The 24,499-nt window shown below is 43.9% G+C and overlaps 1 protein-coding gene across 4 annotated transcripts in view; it reads right to left on the bottom strand.

The window, feature by feature from the left end:
* LOC149322247 (casein kinase I-like) overlaps positions 1–24,499 on the bottom strand; it is a 52,509-nt gene continuing 28,010 nt past the window's right edge. Inside the window, exons 8-10 of one of the 4 annotated variants that reach the window (XM_089537752.1) lie at positions 21,148–21,287; positions 5,776–5,843; positions 1–2,164 (exon numbers count right to left, since the gene is read on the bottom strand). In XM_089537752.1, the coding sequence (XP_089393878.1) occupies positions 5,811–5,843; positions 21,148–21,287 (173 nt within the window). In that variant the 3' untranslated portion in view covers positions 1–2,164; positions 5,776–5,810. Of the gene's footprint in view, positions 2,165–5,775; positions 5,844–14,863; positions 16,524–18,772; positions 20,603–21,147; positions 21,288–24,499 lie in introns of those variants that run through there. The other 3 variants (XM_089537744.1, XM_089537769.1, XM_089537761.1) reach the window with 3 other exon arrangements.

The following is a 24,499-nucleotide window of genomic DNA, read 5'->3' as shown; positions in this document are numbered from 1 at the left end:
TTAGAAGTTCTTATGAATTTATTTACACAATTATTAAAGTACACAAATACAGTGGTAATACAAATGAGGTGTTCTGAGATATCTGTTACCAGTACACAGGTTTATAGAGACATTCTAACTATATTTTCAGTAGGTGATGGTGGGATTTAACTATAATGGAAGGGCAAGGACTGCCCACAACCAAGTACAAGTTGAGAAATTTGCATCAGTCAACTTTTAAAGTATAGTACAGCTATTGAAGGTTCCAGATATATATAGAGAAGAAGAGGCTGTCTTTGTAAGTCTCTAACATTACATCATTGACCACAGGTATTTACAAAGAAAGCACACGGAAGTGAAGAACTGTACAAAATGGAAGTGCACATGCCCGAAGAACCAACATCTATAGTAACCAAGTGATACATTTATTCAAAATTCTTCATGGACCAACATTAAAAACATTCCCATTGCACTCTCCCAAACATAGGCTGCAACAAATGAGACCTTCAATTTAAATAAACACTTGGTTAATGTCGTGGTTGGTTTTTTTTAAAGGACAAGATTGTTCATATCCTCAAATCCACAAAACTAAAAAAGAAGTGACAAACCTTTGGAACGATTAAAAAAAAAGAAAATCTTGCAATTAAACAAAAAAAGGAAAACCATGGAGTTAAATTAGCCACCAAGTTTCCAAGGAGGCAAGAATTTCACGCTTCTTGATTAAAAAGCCTCAACACAACACATATATGTATTGCATCTTCACTCCCAAAATGGGACTGATGTTATTTTGAGTGGTATTTGGTATGATTCACATGCCTTCCACTTTCCCAGGTTACAAAGGGATAAATATATTGCTCAGGAAAACAAAGATTCTTCCGTATCTATAGCTGGCACACTTGTTTGCTAAAGTAAGTGTTTTGGCCATTACATAAGTGTATCTTCAGCTGAAGGCCAGCTGTTCCAAACTTGCACACATTAATGTTAAAGAATTCAACAAGCTTGAATGTTCTCAAGTCTTGGCATCTTGCAGCAGGAACATTTTGTAGCCCTGAACCTTGGCATACATAACACAGCAGGCTATAAGCACTTGCAATTCTCGGCATACTCAAAAGAAGCACACCTACTACAACACTACTCACACTGCAGTGGGAGCAGATTTCATTGGCATCTGTGCCAAAAACCAAACTGACACTATGGATCCTATCTCTCACATAAACTCCTCCACATGAACAAAGGACAGCAGATACTGTACATTCGATATTTAAAACTTCCTGAATAGATTTTGAAGCTAAAATTTAGAGCTTTGATTTCTTATCTTCAGAGTCTATGAAGGATTTTTATTACCTCTACTGGTGTTTCTTCAAAATATCTCCTGCTCTTTCTTGGACAGTCCTAGAGACTAAAACATTAAAAAAAAAAGTTTCTGTACTACATGAAGATTTCATTGAAAGGGAAAAAAATGGAAGAATGAGACAGTCAAATGCAAAATAAAATTTTTTTTTAAAGCAACCCTTGAGAACATCCTTTCTCCTCCTCTTCTGTAGAATGGGACCATACAAAAGTAACAGTGAAAAATAAAAGCTGACTATTCTAATTCAATTTACACATTCCCTGCCTGACTTAAGTTTACAATAAATTTCAAGTCTTTTGTGTTTTGCTGTAAATTTCAGGATTGTTCACATTTCTACATAAGGTTTCAAATCAGACAAAAAGCGAGACTGAATTCTTTACAGAGTTAAGCCAATAATCTTAGCAAAATGAATACAAAACTTTTTTAAACGAAGTAAAAGATTTACAGTTACAGTAGAACAATAAAAAGGGGGTAAAGGCTGCCGCCTGTGGAGGGAGAACTGAAATGGCTATTAAATAACAGGCGGTTAATGCTGTAAACCGTCTCTTCCTTTTCCAGCCCTGTTGCAAGAGTTCACATAAGGTTATCAGGTTTCTGGCCAAAGCCTCTTGTAGTGGCAGCTGCTGGATTCTGTCCGTGTTCCTGCAAGTATCCTCAGTAAGTGGCAAGGAGAGATCCAGTTGTAATTATGTCTTCTGCTCTAGTTTGGGATTTGCTAGTAAAAGCCATTGGTAACATAGGAGATCAGCCATGCATTATCTGCCTCTCAATGGCAACACTGTTTCACCGATGCACAGCAGACTGGAGCACGCTGGTCGTTGCCAGAGCAGGAATCTATTGAAGCCAAAGAATAAAGTATCAATATCAGCCCAGATCTACTGTAATGGCAAACAAATGGATCCATTAAGTAATCTCAGCCACGTCTCATAAATATAACCGAGTTGATGCATCCATTTCAGGAGATTGAAATGTAAATGCACAAAACTGCGTTCCAACAGAATCCATGTTGCACCCACCTGTGGCACCCATGATAAAAGGCATTTTCCTTCTGCAGTAAGGTTAAGGCAACAAAGGCACCTCATGAGCAAGGAGAAATAGTATGAAGAATGAAGGAAAAAAGCACATGCTGGCAAAAAGAATAGATCAGATGATTCAGGTGAGTTTCTGAATCAGTAATGAAACCCAAATCAAGAGGCAAGGTGATCAATGCAAGTGTTACCTAAAAGAAATTGGTATTTTAACAGTGACATTGTTTTGAACATGTTCTACAATATCTTTTCATATGCAAATGCAGTGTTAAGCGAGGTCCCATGAACTCTGCAATCAGAAAATTGCGCCAAATCTGGCAATGCATTGTCTATCCCTACAAGAATGCCTAAAGTAATAAGGATTAGGTGCACTTCAGTATCTAGTAGTTGTTGCCGGCCGTGTTTCTGAAGGCTTCTGAATAACTAAGGGCAGGAATAATTTCTGAAAAAAATGCCCTCCTTTATTACAATGGTATTTTTCATCTTCAATGTGTCATCAGGTGCTTACAAATTAAACAATGATCCCCCAGCTTCTCAACTGGAGAATGAGAGGCAAGGGTTTGATTAATATGAACTGGACTTGCTTCCACTTCCTCTCTCAAAAATATCCAAGAGAAGGAAAATGCTATTCAGCTTAAAGTGACTTAGAAAGCATGGAATGACAATATTTTGCACTCCATTGTTCACATAAGCAAGGTATATAAAATAGTTTTAGTGGGCTAAAGGATACCCACATCCACCCACCACATAGCCAACCTGACAAAAAAATGAGCAGCAACTTGTACAAAAGCAAGAATGGGGAAAAAAAGATCTATCCCTAGCAAGCTGGAGCAGGCCCCATTCTGCAGTCAGATGATATTCAAGCAGCCATAAAACTATATTAGATTAGCAAAATATCTTAACTAATATCAGATATTGCTAGCTTTTGCAATTTTGTCTTCACATGGGAGAACCAAGACTAGTCTTCCAATGCACAGTTCACAGGACCTGGTCTTAAGTATTAACTGCAGCGGCAACAATGTTTTCACATGCAAAAAGAGGTTAATTATTATAAACAAGCACCTTAATAGCGGACTGACTTCTGCAGTTCTTTTCTCAAAATTCCACTGTTTACAAACAGGAATGGTGTTTAACAGCAGGTGACTCAACTCTCCTATCTGCAGTTTATATAACAGCTTTGACAGCTTCCAATTTCAGCTACTCAAATGTTGATCTTGCCACACAAGGGTATATTCCCTCCCTTAAATTTTAATCCCATTCAGACTACAGGGAGAAACATCCATAAGAAGCTAACTGGAAATCAGTTGGCTGAATGTCTACTTCCAAGACTGCCAACTGCATAGACTGCATCCTATTCCTGTCCTAGTCTTAGTCTCTCCCAGAGCACACAGCAAGGAATGTGTGACTCTGCAGAGACTAGACTATGAATCTCATCATGCCTCACCATAGGTTATAACAACTAGGGCTGATGGGAACTACAGTTTAACAACTTTTGCCTACTCCCAATACACATTGCCTCACCCCAGCACAAAGAAAAAAAGGCAGATTTTCTACATATTCTCTTGTGATACTGCCTTTTTAATTGGGTCTCCCACTCTGACAAATGGAAGCAAGTCTCCATTTAGCACAGCCCATTGTGACCCCCGACACTGAAGGTGCTTCAGAAGAGAATCCTCGCACTCAACTGAAATTCTGCACAGCTGGTTTATCCAAGTGATCTGGTTCATTCGGATAATCAGTTTGCTAATGTAATTGACAAAGTAAAGAGCTGTGGAGTCAGACAAACAGCAAAGCAGTGAAGAGGAGTAAGAGTGCTTCTGCACCAACAGGAGAATTAATGTGGCATGTAGCTTTATCAATGGCAGGGAAAGGGAGAATGCCCAAAAACAGAATCAAAGGAACAAGACTTTACAGTTTGAAAAAGCCAAAGGAATAGCTTCTAAAATGCTTAAGATTGGTCACAAGCTACAGACTGCCCCACAGGCTCCCATGAAGTCCCTATTGACTGTCAAGACATAAAGAAAGATCAACTGATAAACTTTAGAACTGCAGCTATCACAGGCATTCATTCATTTACTGTGAACAAAGGCATTTAAGAGTCCCCTGTAAAGAGTCCACAGGCACACCTTGCCCAGCTTCATTATCAGTTTTGAAAATGTTTTTTTAATCTTTGGCTGTTTGCGGGAAAGGGCAGAGAACAAGGGCTGTATTAATGTTCTGCACTACTCACACCCTGAGGTAAATCATATTTAAACCAGGCAACAATAATAATCTTAGTGTTCACATTTTACAGTGCTGGAGCTCATGAATGATTATATCATTGCCTGATTAAGTAATAAGGTATTTCAAGATCTGTAGCTGTGAGAATATGATTGATTTCATTGTATACCATGCAATGTTTCTGTATCTGGTAACAAATTCTCTCTTTTTAAAGTGTATGTTCCCTTTATTATTTCATCTTAAGGTGTTTAATATTTCTTGCAAATTTACTGGTAGGCTGCGAATGTGCAGGAAAAAAAAGTGCAGGGATGGGGTACATGTAACTTCCCAAAACATTGATAAACTGCAACTCCCTCACCACTAGACATGCTGTCTAGGGTTGATGTGAGTTGGGAGTTCAACAACATATGGAAGGCAATGCACTCTATATTCCTGAGCTACTGTAATTCACTCTAGAATAATGTGCCTAGGAATGTAGGCTTTATACAAGACATAACCATCTATTATTAAGGGAATATGCAAATATCTAGCCAATAGCAAACTGGGGGTTGCAAACATAGTAATTTTGTTACACAGTTCACAAACTATCCAGGCCCTCTTAAAGGGCATGCAAAAGCAACTCAGTCTGACAATGTACATACTTTCTTATGAGGAGATGAGAAATGTTTAAGAAAAAAAAAGCCACATAAAACACCAGTGTTCTATTATGATACTATAAGCTACTCTGTATGTCAGCTGTAGCACAGTCGGCCCTTCCTATAAACTAATTTTTTATACATGGATTCAAACATCCACGGTTTGAAAATGTTAAAAAAAAGTATAAATTTCAAATATCAAACCTTGATTTTCCATTTTTTATAAGGGACACCATTTTGCTATGTCATTATATTTAATGGGACTTGAGCATCTATGGATTTTGTTATCCATAGGGGAACTTGGAACCAAATCCCAGCATATAATGAGGGTTCACTGTATATCCTATCTGGTTTCTCTTATACTAGTGAAACTAGCAGGTTTTTTTTTTTTTTGGGGGGGGGGAATATTTTAATTAATTTGAAGCACACCTAATGCTATGTCATCTGCAAAGTGGTAGGAAAAAAGTGCAGAATGAACATGAAAAGCCTCCCAATTTGAAGTCCCCACAGGAGTTAGCCCAACCCCACCCACCATGCTGGTGTCTAGCGAGAAGGGACTCACCCAGTGCTGCTTTCCAACGAGAAGGAGACGAGCAGCTACTTGCCATGGTGTTCGAAGGGAATGCTATTCTGAGGTGGGGGGGAAAAGACAGCCATTTGTAACAATTCCACTGCCCAGTATATAATTTCAAATTATCTGGAGCTGCTTTTCATTTGGAAGAGTGTTCACTTCAGATGCCTCACAGTCGCTAGTCCTTCACTGATCAGAAGTCCCCACAAAGTTGACAGCCTCACAGTTTGACGGAATGTGTTTTGGCAGACGTATACTGCTTCAGCAACAGATGGCAGCCACTGTATTTTTGGAAGCACCTATGTTCAAGAAACTCTCAGCTCAAAAGGGTAATCACTGTAACTGGTTTCTAGTCAGTAATGGCCACTGATTCAAAAAAACATTTTCCTTTGGCATAGTGACTACCTTGCAGTGCATTTTCACCTCTTCGTAACAGAAGAACGCCCTCATCTCATTAACACAAAGTTCTGCTCAAGATTAATCTGGCATCCTCAGACTATGATCCGCAAACATGCAAACACTATCTTGAAAACTAAACACTTAACTGAAGTAGCACCCTTTTACAATTCTTGTCTGTAAAACATGCACATCTCCCTTGCATAAGCTTGTAGACTTGCGAGATTCACATTTCTCTGTGTATCATGGATTAGTCAAAAGCATCTCATTCTCCCAATTACAGGATATAATGGGAACAAATGTTATGTGTTTTACATCCACTCTGGTTGAATCACCTTTTAATAACTATTATCTCTCTCTCTCTCTCTATCTCTCTCTCTCTCACACACACACACTTATTCTGAATGCCTCCCTTCCTTTATGCTGTGCTGGGCAATTCCCAGGGGTTGCACTATTCCCCCTACAAGATATTGAAGGTGTATACTCCACTCCCATTTTTTTTTTTGGCAAATGTCAACAGCCCAAAGCCCCCCCTCCCCACCCAAAGGAGATCAAATGTACTCAAATCCCCAGGAGTGTGGAAAGCATGTTAAAAATATTTCTTCATTTGGAAAAAAAATTGGAGGGGTTTTAGGGGCTCGAAAACGGGCTTTTAAAATATATAAACAGAGGCACACAATTGACATTCATGCTTACATAAACCTCAGTGTTGCTTCCTTAAGCAGATACTGCTTAGCAGAGCAAAAACTATCCTCTTAGCAATGGTCACTCTGTCTCTGTTGCATCAGATCAAAACAGTGTTTAATTTCTGAAAATATTCCTCACATTGCAAGAAATGCTAAATTCAACAAAACAGGTAGGGAGTGTCTGTTCCAGCCAGCCACAGCACCTAGACCATGTAACTCAGACCCTTGAAAACCTTAGTATGAAGTCCATGGATGTATACTTAAGGATTATTTTGTTTTTAAAATATTAATATTTAGTTACCAACGACACTCACTAGATGACAGACTTTCCTAACCAGCATAGAAGAAAGTGCAGTCAGGCTTCTGATTTTTTCCATAGGATGTTCCACATAGTGTTTCCTTCTGCAGTCCCCACTCCCACAACTTTTCAAACAGAAGAGGGAGTGATAAATCCTACTGTCTGAAAATGTGTGAGGCTGGGAACAGATGGATAGGCTGAATGCATACCAGGACACAAGGAGAGAAAGAACAGTAAGAAAGAAAAAGGATGGAGTGGGAGTGGATATAAAGACAAAAACCAGAAGAATAGTGAAAGAGCACTGGGTGATGCCACAAGGTTTCCAATATATATGAAGTTGCATGATCCTACTAGTCTTGAAATGAAAGGAAGGATCAACCATTTTTAGGAAAAGGAAGACAGATCAGTACTTCTTGTGCATACAACAGATCTGAGAAACCTGATATCTAGATACGGTGGATATCTAGATACTGTTCCACTCCACACTGGCCGCCAACAAGCATGACCACTGGTCAAGGATAATGGGAGTTGTATTCCAACAACTGAAGAGCCATACAGTTCTCTATCCCTGGCACAGATGAGTAAACCTGAAATACCAACAATCCACAAATAAATTTGGAAAATCCCTGTGCTATTAATGCAACAATAAGAATATCTGTGTACATACTCTTCTAGTACATCACCATTTCATTTTCCAATGAATACCTACCCACATAAGCCCCTATCTCTTCCAGTGCTATAATTCTTAGAAAACAGAACATAGGAAAAGAATTCCTAAGATGACAGAATCTCTGAAATGCAATTAGGAAAATTTGGGATATTGCCTGTTATCATGAAGGAAAATTATAGTAATCGTAGGAAAACAAATGAAGTTATTTTGTTAACTAATTTCAAAAGAATTTTAAAAACTATAGAGAACTGCTAAGTAAAGAAATTCAAATAGCAGCAACAAGTCATGAATGATTTCATTACGAAAGCTCACATATTAAAAGGCTAAGTACTCACTTGACTGTCAGCTGCTAGTCTCCTACAAAGCCAGTAGGGCATTTGGCTACATGCCCACTTCTCCTGCACACTATGTGTGAATGTCAAGGAGACGAAAACTCTGTTCTGTGAGCTTATTTTGGTACCTGAGTGGTTCCAATCCAGCCCATAAAGCACAGGTGGGAATCTCACAGTACAGGATATGCTGACTATGGTTCCTGGGATGACTCTGGAAGGCCATCTATGGCATGCACCTCACAAAAGCCCCACACTTGCCATTCACAAACAGAAAAGGGGGGCGGGGAAGCCCTGTTACTTTTCATGAGAATTCAGACATAACAGCAGATTTGATTCTTGTATTGCTCCCCACCTTCCCCCAATGGGTAGAAGGTATGGAGTGGGGAAGGACAGGTTGCTTACCTGTAACAGTATTTCTTCGAGTGGTCATCTGCGAATACATACAAATGGGTTTCACTGCGCCTGCGCAGTGCTGTTCGGAACCTACTGGAATCACTGGGCAGAGTTTTACTCTGCAACATATTGAAACTTTTTGGCGGTAACTCCGCTCACCCGTTATAAGGCCCCTGCCTTCCCGCTCTTTTCCCCAGTTCCGCAATTTTTCCGCCAAGCAGGCGAAGGAAGAGAGCCAATGAGAGCAGGACACTGAGGGGATGGACGGGTGGGATTTGTATGTATTCGCAGATGACCACTCGAAGAAATACTGTTACAGGTAAGCAACCTGTCCTTCTTCTTCGTGGTCTCTGCGAATCATACAAATGGGTTTAGACTGACAAGCTAAGGTCTGCGGCGGAGGGAGTGTCCTGAGACCAAAGCTATGGTAAACCAAGGGTATATTTATTACAAATAAACATCCTGAACCATAAAGAGTCAGTCTTTTGTTCATGCACAGATAAATTAGCAACAATTTTGCTAAACCTGAGGAGGGAGCAGAGGTCATGCAAGACCGATCCCATAGAAGTTGTGCAAATCAACATTCAACAGTATAAACAGTGTAAACTGTATAACACAAATACATCAGTAGTGCAATCAATGCAACCCTGAGACCAACACAGCCCTCCCGAAAGCTGCGTCTCGGATGGCCCTGGTGTCCAACCTGTAATGCTTAATAAAGGTGAGGGGTTGGGACCAGACAGCAGCCCTACAGACATCCTCCAAAGGAATCCCAGACAGGAAAGCTGAGGATGCCGCCATAGCTCTTGTGGAATGTGACCGAACCCTGCCAGGGAGAGGTTTGCCCAGCAGTTCATAGCAGAGGTGGATGGTACTGGCCACCCATTTGGAGAACCTCTGCGTAGACACGGGCAACCCCTTCTTCGGTTCCGAGTAGCATTGAAAGAGTCTCTCGGACCGGCTGGAGGCAGCAGTTCTGTCCAGGTAAAACGCCAGCGCCCTCCTGACATCAAGGGAGTGCAGGCGTCGCTCCTCATCCGACGTCGGATCGGATGCTAGAGTGGGCAACACAATGTCCTGGCACATGTGGAAAGCAGACACCACCTTTGGCAAGAAGGTGATGTCCATACGGAGGACCACCTTGTCCTTGTGGAACCTCAGGAATGGTTCGTCCCTCCGTAAGGCACAGAGTTCGCCCGCACGGCGGGCAGAGGTGATGGCCACAAGGAAAGCGGTTTTCCAAGTCAACAGTCTCAAGTCCGCTGAGGCCATGGGTTCAAAGGGCTTGGATTGGAGAGCGGACAGCACCGACTCCAAGCTCCAAGCCGGTGTTGGTACCGACACAGGAGGATATAGGTTGGCACAACCCTTGAGAAAGCCCTTCACCAAGGGATCCTTAAAGAAAGACACCCTCCCCCCGAACTGATATTTTGCACAAATGGCAGAAAGGTAGCCTTTGATGGATGTGAGGGACAGCCCTCCGTCCAAAAGCGCCATCAAAAACTCTAGCACCACTGGAGTGGAAACCTGTGCAGGAGACAAGCCCTTCTGGTCAAGGAAGAGGCAAAATCTCCTCCATTTCAGGGCATAAGAACGCTGGGTGGAAGGTTTTCTGGCAGCCAGGATCACCGTCCTAACCGATTCCGGCAAGGCGGTCAGGGCCGGATCTTCCAGGCCACCAGCGGCAGGCTCTCGATGTCCGGGTGGAGAATTCGTCCGTCCTGGATCGAGAGCAGGCCCGGACGCGGGTTGAGACGGAGGAAGCATCTCCCGGAGAGGTGGAGAAGGGATGCGAACCACGGTTGTCTCGGCCACCACGGGGTGATCAGGATCGCCTGCGAGCGGTCCGTTGTCATTTTGGACACCACCCTGACGATGAGAGGGAACGGAGGGAAGGCGTAGAGGAGCTCCCCCGTCCAGAGGAAAGCGAATGCGTCTCCAAGGGATCCGTCGAATCGCTTCCTGGAGCAGAACTGGGGACAGTGGCTGTTCCAGCTGGTCGCGAAGAGGTCGATCCGGGGGGTTCCCCACCGATCGAAGAGGTCGCTGACCGTCTCGGGATGGAGCCTCCACTCGTGGCACACCGATGGAGATCTGCTGAGGCGGTCTGCCAGCTCGTTGTCCTCTCCGGGAAGGTGGATCGCCTGGAGGAGGACACGTCTTTGGATGCACCAGTTCCAGATGCGGAGCGTGAGGTCGAGCAGGGTCCTGGACCTGGTACCACCTTGCTTGTTGATGTAGTACATCACGGTGGTGTTGTCCGTCCTCAGGAGGACCACTCTCCCTGAGACAGCAAACTCGAATGCCCTCAAAGCCTTCTCCACTGCGAGCATCTCCAAAGCGTTGATGTGGAGGAGCTTGTCTTGTGCGGACCACCTGTCCTTGACGACAAGGTCGAGCAGGTGGGCGCCCCATCCCTCCAGGGATGCATCGGTTGTCAGCGTCAGCTGTGACTGAGGCTGATGGAAAGGCATCCCGGTGCAGACGTTGGAGTCGTCTAGCCACCATCTGAGGGAAGCGGCTATAGGTCTGGGTACCGTGAGCCACTTTGAAGGTGGGTCCGTCAACGGAGAGAAGACGGAGAGGAACCAGGATTGGAGAGGACGAAGACGCAGTCTTGCCCAGGGGGTGACGAATGTCGTCGATGCCATGTGGCCCAGGGCGACTTGGACGTCTCTGGCTCTTATCCTTCTGTGTAAGATGCACGGCCTGAGGGATGTAGCCAGGGCCTGAAACCGGTCCGGAGGGAGGAAGGCTAGGCAGCTCTCGGAGTCGAGGATGGCCCCGATGAACTTGACCTGTCTGGTCGGCGTGAAGTGGGACTTTTCCCTGTTGACAACCAGCCCAAGGGAGTCGAAGAGGTGCAAGGCGAATGAGACTGCCTCGTGCAGCTCCTCCTGGGAATCGGCTGCAAACAGCCAGTCGTCCAGGTAGGGAAAAACCATGAAGCCCTTCTGATGAAGGTATGCCACCACCGGCGCCATGCACTTCGTGAAGACTCGTGGGGCCGTGGCCAAGCCGAACGGGAGCACGTTGTAGTGGTACGAGTCGGAGCCGACAGCGAAGGCGAGGAATCTCCGGTGGGATTCTCGGATCCCGATGTGGAAATAGGCGTCCTTCAGGTCGACAGTCGCGAACCACAGGCCCTGGTGGAGGAGAGGCAGAATGGAGGCCAAGGTTACCATTCGGAAGCGACGGTAGTTCAAAAACAAGTTCACTTGTCTCAAGTCCAGGATGGGCCTAACGCCCCCATCAGCTTTAGGTACGGTGAAGTACCTGGAGAAAAAGGCCCGAGGATGTTGGTCGGGCGGTAAAGGGGAGATTGCCCCCTTACAAAGCAAGGTGCGCACTTCGTCGAGAAGGGTGTCCGAGGGGGGAGTGGACATGAAGGCTCCAGTTGGAGGGAGCTCTTGGAACTCGAGGGCATAACCCCTACGGACGATGTTAAGAACCCACGAGTCCGATGTTATAGAGGCCCAGGTGTTAAAATAGGGCCTCAAGATGTCCATAAAGAAGAGGGGTGAAGGGGAGACGAAGCGCGCTGCGTCCTTTCAGGCTCTCTTCTTCCCCTGGTCGGTATCCTGCCGGCGGGACTTGCGGTACCGAGGCGGGAAGGTGCGACGGCCAGAGGAGGAGGAAGACTGCGAAGGGAAGCGCTGTCTCTGAGAGCCTTGGTGTTGGGGCTGTCGGTCCCGGGAGAAGATCCCTTGTGACTGACCTTGCGGCTGCCACGGGCGCTGTCGCTTCCGGAACGGAGAAGCCGGTACTGAGGACATGCCGTGCTTCTTCGCCGCCGCCTTCATCCTGAACTTGCGGTTCAGGCGGTCGTCGGTCTCGGCGTGGAAGAGGCCGGTCCCGTCGAGCGGCATGTCCTCAATGGCCGCTCTAACCGTCGGGTTGAGGTCGGAGGCCCTGAGCCACGCGTGGCGCCGAAGAGCCATGGCAGCTGACATGGACCTCCCGGAGCAGTCCGCCATGTTCCTGGAAGTGGTGATTAGCCAGCTTCCGATGGAGTGCGCCTCGTCTCTGATCTCTACCAGCTGCCTCTGGATGTCATCTGGGACGTCCGGAACCATGGGAGAGATCCGTTCCATGAGGGTTTGAATGTAGGCCCCCATGCAGGCGGTGTAGTTGGCGGCCTTGACCCCAAGAGCCGAAGCCGAATAAGCCTTTTTTGCCAGTCCATCGATCTTCTTTGCCTCTTTGTCGACAGGGGAAGTAGCCTGCTTCGGAACGAAGCTGTGCTGGGCCCCCTCCACAATGGCCGAGTTTGGTCTGGGGTGTTCTGCCAACCAGGAGCAACTCGCCGGGGCGACCCTATAGAGGGATTGGACCTTGCGGGAGGGTGCCGATAGGGCGGCCGGAGCATCCCAGGACCTTTTTACGATGGTCTGGAGAGAGGGGAGGAGAGGAAGGCATGGCGGAGTGGGGACCCGTCCATGCACCCTACGCTCGACCGGGTCCTCTGCGTCGTCCTCCGCAGCTGCGAGCTCGATGTCGAGGGCCCGTGACATCCTGACCACGTGCTCTGTGAAGGCCCTGACGTCGTCCGACGGCGAAGACGGCCCTGGGTTGTGCATCCTCTGAGGGGAGGCCGAACCCGAGAGGACATCCTCGTCCGAGGGTGCCTCCGAAGGTGGCAGCGGTTCGTCCTCAGAATCCAGGTCGGAGGAGAGGGGGTCCGTCACCCTGACCTGGGATCTCGGGCGGACGAAGTCCACTGACGATCGGGAGCGTCTGCGGGTTGAGGACGGCGACCTCTCACGAGTACGGAGTGGAGACGGCGACCTCTCGCGTCTACGGGGCGGCGATGATGACCTCTCGTAGACCGACACGGTGGGAACCGATCTGGCCGGGTCGGCTCGGTCTACAGGGTGGGGATTCAGTCTGGTGAACTCCCTCAGGGCTCTGTCCTCCGGCACCGACATGTAGTAGCGGCGCGACTGCACGTCGTAGAAGAGGTCCGGGATCCCCTGTATGTGGGCCGAGTGACCTTCATCATCGGTCGCCGGATGGGAAGGAGACCGATGATCAGGAGAGCGAGGGGCGTCATCCGTCCCGTGGATGAAGTCCAAGGCCGGGGGAGGCAGGGATGTAACTGGGGTCCCCTGGTCTACCGGCGTCGGCTCCTGGTATGGAGCTGGCAAGGCGGAGGCGCGGGCCTGTCTGGAGTGGGAGCGCTCCTTGTCCTTTGCCCTCAGCGGGTCGGTGGTGGGCCGGTCCTTGGAGTGCTTGGCCTTCTTAGGGGCCGGATCACGGTCAGCCTTGTCATGGTGCCTCTTCTTCCCAGGCTTGGGAGTCTCCTCCGATGGGAAGAAAGGGTTGTCCGGGAGGTCCAGGAGGACAGCAGTCGGTGTCGATGACGAAGGCCTCGGGGACCTTGTTCCTTGCACCGGTTCGGTATGGTCGCTAGGCATCGCATGCCGCGATCCCTTGGATGCCTTGGAGGACAAAGGCGAGGCGAGATGGACCTCCGGTTTGGGAGCCTCCTTGGAACGGGGGCCCTCCGATCCCTCCTTTGGCTTGGAGGCCCGTTCGGTACCCTCAGTCCCCGATGGCTTATGGGGGCGCTTGGAGGGTTTGTCGGTGGCACTGGGCGGTTTGGAGCCACGGGCCACATCGGAGGTGGTGGAAGGAGTCCCGGCCGGGACGCACACCACGCTGGGGACGGCGGCTCTCCCCGATCCCACGCTGGAGACACTTGCCCGAGAAGATGAAGCGGGGGGCGGCAGAGGCGGGACAGAAGAAGACCGCGGACCCCTTTCTTGCAATTTTCCCAGGGCAATCGCCGAAGTAAGCCGGGACTCACGGTTTTTCCGGGCCTGGGAAGAGAGGGATCTGCAGAGTGCGCAGGCCTTGGGATCGTGGCTTGGACCAAGGCAAAGCAGGCAGGTGGAGTGCGGGTCCTGAACGGGCATCTTGCCCTTGCAAATGTCGCACTTCTTAAAAGCCGCAGGCATTTCAAAGTCGCCAAGTCGAAGGGAGATCCGAAAACGAAGTCAACAGTCCGAAGGTCCGAAGTTACCAGGGGCGGGAGACAAAGAATGGTCAAAAACGAAAGTGATTCCAAGCAAGCAAAGCAAGCGAAGGTTCCTCTGAAGCAGCTAGCGCGGCGGAAAAAAGGAACTGGGGAAAAGAGCGGGAAGGCAGGGGCCTTATAACGGGTGAGCGGAGTTACCGCCAAAAAGTTTCAATATGTTGCAGAGTAAAACTCTGCCCAGTGATTCCAGTAGGTTCCGAACAGCACTGCGCAGGCGCAGTGAAACCCATTTGTATGATTCGCAGAGACCACGAAGAAGAAGGCTACTTGAAGCAGCAGGTGTAGGCATGTTTCTGCAACCAGTGCATGACACTTGGTGCTCAGATTATTTTGGAACCATAGCTTCTATCACCCCTATCCACTGCCTATGTTAATCGGGGATGATGGTAGCTTTAGTCTACTATTGGGAGGCCCAATTTTTGGGGTGGGGAATGCTGCAACTATAAAATGGGCCCTGTATGTGTTAAGACTGTTACCTCCGGTGAACAGGAGTGAGCTGCCCACTTTCAGCACTTCAATGGTAACGCCTCTAAAGCTTATTCCTCACTGCAGTAGTAAACCTGTATCTAGACAGCACTTTTTAAAATGGAAAGCAAAGGCACAAATGACTCTATACAAAAATCCCAAGCCTCCTACATATACAATAGCAGAAAGTCAGAGAAGATGGCTAGGCTATAGAAACATTCAGTCATGACAGTCCTCACTTATAGTCAGCCCTCGGTATGTGCGGACTTGCCACCCAGATTTGAATATCTGCAGATGGCAAGCCTGCATGGCAGCGTGTGCACATTAACCTCTGTTGTCCCTAGTGGCGGTGTGACTGTGTGCATGCGCCACCACTGGGAACAACAGGGGCTGTCCCTAATGGTGGCACAGTGGTTTGAATGTGCCCACACTGCCATTGATGTTCCGTTGTCCCCAATGGTGATGCGGCCATGTGCACATGCCACTATTGGGGCCAATGGAACCTGAGCATCCACGGATTTGGGTATCCGTGGTGGTGGTGGGGTCCGGAACTGATTCCTCGCAGATACCAAGGGCTGACTGTATTCTGAAGGGCTTTATGTCAGGGTATTGAGACAGTATGGTGTAGTGGTTTGAACAGTGAGCTATGACTCTGGAGACCAAGGCTTGAATCGTCATTCAGTCATGATACCCACTGGTAACCTTGGACAAGTCACATTCTCTCAGCTTTAGAGGAAGGCAAAGGCAAACCTACTCTGAACAACCCCTCCGCCCCCCCCAAAAGAGATTTACTATCATCGTAAGTCAGAAATGATTTGAAGGCACATAACAAATTCAAAACAAGTACATCAAGTTAATCCAATTGTATGGATGTTTAGATGTACCTTGTGTATTTGTTTTATTTCCTATGAAACCCTGCTCCATTCCTGAAATTACTCCTTCCTCTGTGTCTGTCCCAAACGATTTTTAACTGTCATCAGCATGATTCCAAAGTTGATAAAATTATTGACCAAACCTTTGGTTGGCACCCTGGCTTTCATTCTATTCACCTATATAGAAAGCTGTAATCCACCCTACTTAATGGCTCTGACTACAGTAAACTAAGGGAGCATCACTCCTCTGTAACTCCTTATTTGATCTCATACTTGGTCAATATGTGTGTAGAATCATTTCACTTGGCCCAAGCCATCTATTATTTGCAGCTGAAGGAAGAATCTGGCAGGGCCTAGAGGTTTAATAGTTTTATTAAATACTACACACACACACACACTCTTCAAACATTTGAGAGGTAAAATGTTCCTTTTAAATCTACTTCTCTGCTCTTTATTAACTCTTCTTTCTTCATCATCTTCTGCTTTCTGTCTCATTTGCTCTTCCTTCTGCACTTCCTCCTTTGCAGCAACTTCAAATTTTCCGCTCCCTGTAGGCTCCACTCACACCCCATCCCCTGGTGGATCTGCTAGAGTGGTCACCAAAGAAAGAGTTAATGCTGACCCACAATATATCATTATTGGGATTTAATATAGACATAACAAAATTAATGGGTGCCAGGATAAGAGTTCACATACAGTAATTAAATAATGTTGAAGTGCTTTTAAGTTTTTGAAGAGGTCACTGTGTTTAGGTTAAAATTATGAAAATCATCAACATAAATTTAAAACAAGATGCTAGGATTTAGTAGCTGAGTTACAGACAATGTATAAACAGAAAGTAGGCTGTGTTTCACCCACAGGAGGGGCTGAGACCTCTCAAAGCAACCATTTCAGAGGGAAACTCTTTTAAAGTACAAGGAAAGATTTGTGTTTTATTTTGGTCAGATTTCCAAAGGCTGTAAGAGAGTGAGAGCTTTAGTTTTTCAGTTGGCATTACACACAGAAAGAGAAGGCAATATTCAGTTTTGCCAAGGGTCTGGCCAATCTTTTTTGGTACTGAAAACGTAGTCCCATTTAGTGATCTTTCTTCCCCACTAGTTGCTATATTAAATCCTACTGAGAAACACAGCAAGGTATTATGGTGTTTTCCCCATACTAAAGCAGAAAAGGAAGGAAACATGTATGGGTTTACAGCATCCAGATTATTAGTAAAGAGCCACAAGAAAGCCAGCAAAGTAATGTATTGTCTATAAGGTGCCACCAAACAATGGCAAAAGCATTACACAGTACTATGGGCTGTCACTGTTAATTATCTGCCTGCAGGAAATGCTTTCATACCCTGACACAAGGACAAACATCAAGACTTTAGCTAGCTACCTTTGAGGTACAACTGAGTAATACATATATTTTCTGCTCTATGTTAAAAGCTTCACTCAGAAGAATATTATACATTATTGATCTGAAACAGTTTTTCGAAAAGGTATATAACAGACCTTTTGGTTCAATAAGTGTTAGATCCCACAAATTTACTCCTTATTCCCTTATTCCAAAATGGGAAACATATGACATCTCCAGCTACTGTTGGAGAACAACTCCCATCGCCCTTCATCAGTGATTATGTTGGCTAGAGTCATTAAGCATCGGAGCACAACAACAGCTACAGGATCATAGGTTCGCTAATTCTGCCTCATGCAGAACAGAAATGTATCTGACCAAAACAAATAATAATCTCATATTTGTGCATGACACTAAGGAAATTTGTCAAGATTGTGGCATATCTGTTTACTGTATTGCATAAAATGGCTCAATACATGTGTCATGCTAAATCATAGTTTAGCATGCCTTAATGTTACTGTTTAGTTATCCACAATATGCCAAGCCTGCTGTCTATATCTGGAACTGTGGTTAACATTAAATATGGTTAGATTCAACAAGCCAGTTTCAAAAACCAAGATTCTGAAGTTGAAGAGATCACAATCAGCATTAACCCCAACTAGTTGTGCATAACTATGGAAATACATATCACAACTGATTAAAATTAAAAGCAGAAACTTGTAAAGTCCTCCTGCTAGCAATGTCCATCAGAATTTAAAGCAGTCATTTTGGGGAAAATAACTAATTTAGAAACTGTTTGCTTTTACTACTCCCTAATATACAATGCAAAAATTCATCATCTATGAAGAAACCTTAGGAAAGTGTATGCTGTTGCAAGACATGCCTGGTAGGCAATTTAGTGCCTTCTTAATTGAAACAAAAGATCTGCAGACATTTGGCACACACACACACACACACACACACACAGCATATTCTGTTGTGCTTCAATGGCCCAGATGGAAACAAAATCCAGTGATTACACCTCAGAGGCTAAAACTGCTTTATTCTAGTTAAATCAAGAAGTTCAGATACGCACTTTCTTCCTCTTCCTTTGAGGTCTGCTGGATCTTGGCTTTACAGATGGAAGGACAAAAGAGAGTGTCTCAAAACCTCACAAGGTTTAATTTCTTCCAAAAAGTAAGCCTCTAATATAACCACAAGACATACACATTCAAACTTTAATTAAAAATCCCTTCCCATACTCCATGTCAGCATGCAAAGAAAAGTCTTAGATCATAGCATTTCATCCACTACAATTATGAGCAGAGCATCTTGTATGTTTCCTGATTTCCAGATTATTTGCTGGAAGTTCAGAAACTAATAAATTAGACTACCATCTGATTTGTACATGAAACATGACACAGTTCTCTTGAAAAGCAGCAGTACAGTATAGCATAAGGATTTATAATCACTATAATAAATGTCTATTAACAGCAGACTTTGGGCTTACAGAAAGACCATATTTGTGTAATTTAAACATCTGAATATTTCTTTTCGCTGCTCTCATGATATTATATTATCTTTTAGCACTTTGCTGCAAATGCTTGTGCTAGGAGGTTGATATTACATTACACTTTTTAAAGCTTGATTCAGATTAAAGACCAGGAACCTGTGTTGGTCAAAGGTAAAAGTCTGAAAACTTGAAGTTTTATACAGCATCATTATGAAAATTTTATTTATTCCTGGTAGTAAACAGTACTGAGGAGCATAGTTACGGATGTTAACTCAAAAATCAGCGACATTGTACTCAGTGAAGTTTACACTCTTGTAAGTATTTAGACTGCAGCTTTAGTAAATAGAAGTCATACATTTTACTACAGTAGCAACAATTAATCCAAAGTAAGCCTCATTTAACCATAATCACCAACTTTGCATTTCCTTGTACTTTCATGAATACATTTCTACTCATCTATAAACTGCTTTGCCCACAAGCACATATAGTTTTTAAAGTTTTCATTTCTAAACTACAAAGCTCCAGTCTCCTCTTAAAATGTACCAACACCATCTTATATGTGGCAAATTTATCCTGCATTCCTGAGTGGCCTACATCTGATATGTGGTACTTAGAACCTTTTGCTCCTTTGGAACTTCTTCTCTGACATTAAGCAACCAACCAATTTGCAAACAGCTTCTGTAACAGTAATTTATGGTATATGGCCTAGACTTACCAAACTTTTAGCATGCACATTATATTCTCTCTCTCTCACACACACATATTTAAATAGTAAGTTATTATTTCTAAATTCATAACTGGCTTTGCAGATATTATTTTGGACTACAGAACATGAAGCTCAGAACTGCTTCCTGACATCCATGTCTCCTTGTTCTAACTTCAATGAGACAAAGCCCATGTTGTAAAACATTACAGGCTTGTAGGAGATCTAGTTGCATGTTCACATATATTGTGGGGGAGTCCATAATAAGGTAAAAAGGCTGACTACCAATATTATTTGATAGTTCTTCTCACACACCAGATTGATAGTGTATCCCTTTTCTCCTCAGAAAATCAAAAATAGAAAACAACCAACAAAAAACTGATAAACAAAATGGTGTCAATACCCATTCTACTTCACAATATTTAAGAAGATTATTCACCTTCCAAAAACACTCCTGCCTTTATACATTGTTTATTAAGGCTTACAGCCTGTTTCAGGATTCATGCTGTAAGAATTTTGAACATCAGACATATATTACAAAAGAAAAGAAATGAAAGCATATTGTATTGGTAAAGTTACAACTCTTCATTAAAAGCCTCAAAGTGAAGACAAGTACAATTCATTCACAACAATTCCAGTTTAGATTTATACTTTTGGCAAGGATGCATGTCTCATAAGTAGCTTGGAAAACATTTTCCCCCTCAAACTTTAGAGGATTAAAAAAGGGCTGTAAAATAATTTAGACTGTATGAACAGTACCTAAGAAATTAAAGTGAAGGATGGAAGACAGATAAGACAGACTCAATCCTCTTTCTTCCTCTTACTTCATCAGGCACAAATACTTTAGAGGTATAGAAGCTTTCAGCATACTCCTCTTATACCAGATGCAATTATGGACAGTGCTTATAAATGAAAATTTATTCAGAAATATAGCCCAAGCTATGTTAAAATCTTCATGTGGGTCCATTTCTGCCACTAGACACTAGAGAATGAATGGTGCATGATTGCTACAGTTGATACTATCTACAAGCCTGGATAAACTGAGTATGTACTAAGCATCAAAGGAGAACACCTATTGGTTTTTCTTCATCATGAAATGTCACACATACTAGTATTCATTTGTTCGTTTCCGAGACCTGCAACGGTTAGAAAAAAGTGACCTTTAAATCAGTTGGTAATTCACACAGCACAGAAAATGTCACTGAAATTTCCATGGCAACTGAAAATCTGTACCCTGTGAATACAAAGACATCCAAAAAGGTATTAAACTAGCAAGATACCCATCTTTAAATTCTAATGAGCCACACAGTGGCTCCCAACTTTTGGTCTTCCATTTATTTTGGACATCAGCTCCCAGAAGACCCAGCCAACTAGGCCTGCAGCCAACCAGGCCAACAATCAGCAATTATGGGGACTGAAATCCAAGTCACCTGGAGGACCAAAGGTTGGGAACCACTGACCTACATGATACTTGTCTTCACATTAAACCTCAAGATCAAAGAGCTAGGGACTTTGCAAGTAGCAACTCTTCAGCTAATTCAAATCAATTAGAACTAAAAGCCAAACAGAATTATGAGGTGAACCTTCTTCCAACCCAGAGTATTTATACACTGAAGGGTTATGCCAAAAATAGTGGTCAACCTCCTATCCCCTTACCCATTAAAAAAAAAAATCAGTGTACCTGCGAGGTTGACATGCGCGAGGTATCTTGTCTGCCTGTTAGATCAGATGAGGAGATATTGACAGGGGCCCCTCGGTGCAATCGCATACTCACTTTCCGTTCTCGTTCCATTCCAGACACTGGCCGAGGAGATGTGTTTGCTGATGCAAATGGAAAAATCAAGTTCTGTGAATGTCACCCAAAAGTACGTCTTGCCTAGGGTTGTCATAATTGTCCACTAAAACCTGGGACAAAATGTAGGACAAAATCTAGACCAAACTGTAGGACAACTGCAGGACAAAACTCAGCTCAAAATGTAGGACATTTAAGGTCCTCAATTTTTCTTAAACGTCCTACATTTTGTCCCAGGTTTTTAGTGGACAATTATGGCAACCCTAGTCTTGCCATAAGTTTGCCTCTCTTAATTGAGCAAGCTTGTATTTCTAATATTCTGTGTTACAACTACTAAACTGAGTAGGCTTCAACCTTTTAGCATGTCTATTTGAATTGGTAAATTAAATCTAGAAATTACTATTACAAAAATGAGTTGTTATGCTATAATTATGGAGAAGGTCCAAGACACCTTAGTGCAGTGGGTTTCAACTTTTTTCTATGCTCCACATCCTAGGAAATGTTTGCACCCTCTACAAAAGTAATATCACATTTGCAGATGAAAAAGTCTAATTTCTAATTTTTAAACTGCAAATTGAGCCTCATATAATACTGCAGGTGAACTTTTTTTTAAAAAAATAAGCCTTTACCTCAGTGCATAAAATGCCAGTCTAAAGTGAGTAATTAGATTTATTTTATTTTTATTCATTCAGAAAAAAATTGTTAACAATTAGATTGCAATTTGTTCAGAAAAACTAACATATTATAAACTGTACAATTCTCTCCTTTTGATTAAATAAACAATAAGACTAATATCTATCACGTACTATTGATTTTTAAGGTACACTGGCAGCTGTCTCAGTGATGGCTTGTGGCTCATCCCTCAAGGACATAAACCTCTTTGTCACACCCTCTGAAATTCCATTTTGCCCTCCCACAGGGGTGCAGGCACCCCCAGTTGGGAACCCCTGCCTTAGTCCTATACCTACTTTAGCATTTGAGGGATTTTCTATACAGTGGGATCTTGGTTTCCATGTATCCGTTAGTGTTTCCTGTGGATACCAAAATCCACAGATGCCCATTATATACAATGGCATAGTAAAATGGTGTCCCTTATATGGTTCATGCAGATGTTAACAGAAAATCAAGCCAAAAGCAGTGAGATTTTGAAAGAAACTATTACTAAAAATAATGAGACACTATCATTAACAATAACTAAGAAACTTATGGATGAAATGAATAAATCTTTTCAGATTATAAAAAAGAGATTGAACAAGTAGACAAAAAGTACAATCAATAAAAATTGAACAGAAAGCTCAGCAAAAGATAACTTTGGCATGTTACAGACCGCCCACAAGGGGCGGTCTGCCGCCGCTGCGATTTGCAGTGTGGAGGAGCCCCAGCGTCCAAACCGTGAGGCTCCTCCACGCTGCAAATAAGAAGCGCCAAAATGGCGCTTCTCTTTGCGGCGCGGATATGACTCTGTGAGGCACCAAGGGTGCACTCGCAGCGTCATATGTGCTACGTAAAGATGGCGGCCCCCATGTGGAACGGGTGCTGCCATTTTGTACGGACTCGGTCCGTATTAGGGTTTGGGGCATCCGGAAGAGACGCCCCTTTCTAACCCTAATACGGACCCAGTCTGTACTTTATGCCCGTCTGTAACAGGCCTTAGAATCATTCAACAAGATAAATCATTGACCTGCAGGATTGCAACAGAAGGAATAACCTTTGTATCCTTGGCTTTTCTGAGTTGTCAAATGAAACATTGAGGACCCTGAAGAAAGAGACCTTCAAATGGCTACAAAGTATTGTTCCTCAAATTACCTGGGAAGAGCAGGAAGTGGACTATCTACACCAGGGGTAGGCAACCTTTTTGAGCTGGGGGCCGGGTTGCTGTCCCTCAGACAACTGGGGGGCCGAACTCAAAATGGTGCCCGGAGCAGCGCGGAAGCTGCGGCAGGGGTGGCAATCGGCGGCAGGACCGGGCTGGGGCCGGTCCCAAGGCCTCGCCGGGCCGGATCCAGCCTGCGGGCCTTAGGTTGCCGACCCCTGGTCTACACAGATTAACAACCTTAAAAAGAGGCCTGGTTCTCAGAAATGTAATGTTGAGAGTAAGAAGTTTTTATAAGAAAGATTTCTTAATGAAAGTAATCAGGAAACTCTCAGGATCACTGAAATATTGGGACACCACAAATGACATTTATAATGATTTTTGCCCAGAGACTATCAACTGGAGAAGAGGGGTCAAACCTTACACTGCAGTTTTGCAAAAGAATGGAATAAGATACAGTTGGGGTTATCCTATTTTCTTGAAATTTCAATGGAAAGAGAAGCAGCACAAGATTTATTCCCTGGAACAAGGACTGGATCTGTTGACGCAACTAGATCTGGACCAACAAGTAGACACTGACAAGGGTGCAACTGGAGGAGCCAAGGAACCATAGAAAATAAGGACAAATGTATATGTGGGGAGGGGGGTGAGAGGGAAGGAGTGGTAGCACACTGAAGAGCCAAGTTAGAAGACTTAGAAAACATGGTTAATACAATAAGGATAGCAACATTAAATGTGAAAGGATTGAGGTTTGTAATTAAAAGGAAAAAGATAGAATCATTGTTGAAGAAAGAGACAGCAGATTTTTTTTCCTGGGAAATACATCAAGCGAAACCACGAACGAATTAACTCAAGATGAATTGGATGGTTACTTATGAAAAGGCATATGGTACTTCCAAAGCAAGAGGAGTAGCAACCATAATATCTAAGAAATGTGCTCCAATGTGTTAAAAGTTAAGATAGATGAAAAAGGAAGATTTTTACTTATGCAAGGAACTATGGGGGAAGAAAAGTATTTGTTAGTCAATGTGTATGCTCCAAATGAAAATCAAAATTTTTTTTATGAAAAAGTATTTAAGAAATGGAGGATATACAGGGAGAATATACAATTATGGCAGGAGATTTTAATATGATTATGGATAAGTGCAAAGATAAATCCAACCCAACAACAAAGGATAGACTCAATAATATTACACCCCTGAATATGATAATGAATAGAAAAGAATTAAAAGATGTATGGAGACTGATTAAAGGGGAGGAAAAGAAAGTTATTATTCAGCAGTTCATAAAAATTATTCTAGAATAGATTTTATTTTTGTATCCAAAAATATGGTTTCAAAGGTATTAAATACAGAAATAGAAGGGATAAAAATTACAGACCATGCTTTAGTAGATATGGATTTTATAGTCAAAAAGGACTACAGAGAA

This window comes from Sceloporus occidentalis, unplaced genomic scaffold (genome assembly GCF_023333645.1).
Source record: "Sceloporus occidentalis isolate IW3139 unplaced genomic scaffold, rSceOcc1.0.p SCAF_1, whole genome shotgun sequence".
NCBI classification, from domain to species: Eukaryota; Metazoa; Chordata; class Lepidosauria; order Squamata; family Phrynosomatidae; genus Sceloporus; species Sceloporus occidentalis.
Note: the sequence above shows the minus strand (reverse complement) of the source record. Positions and strands in the feature narration are given on the sequence as shown.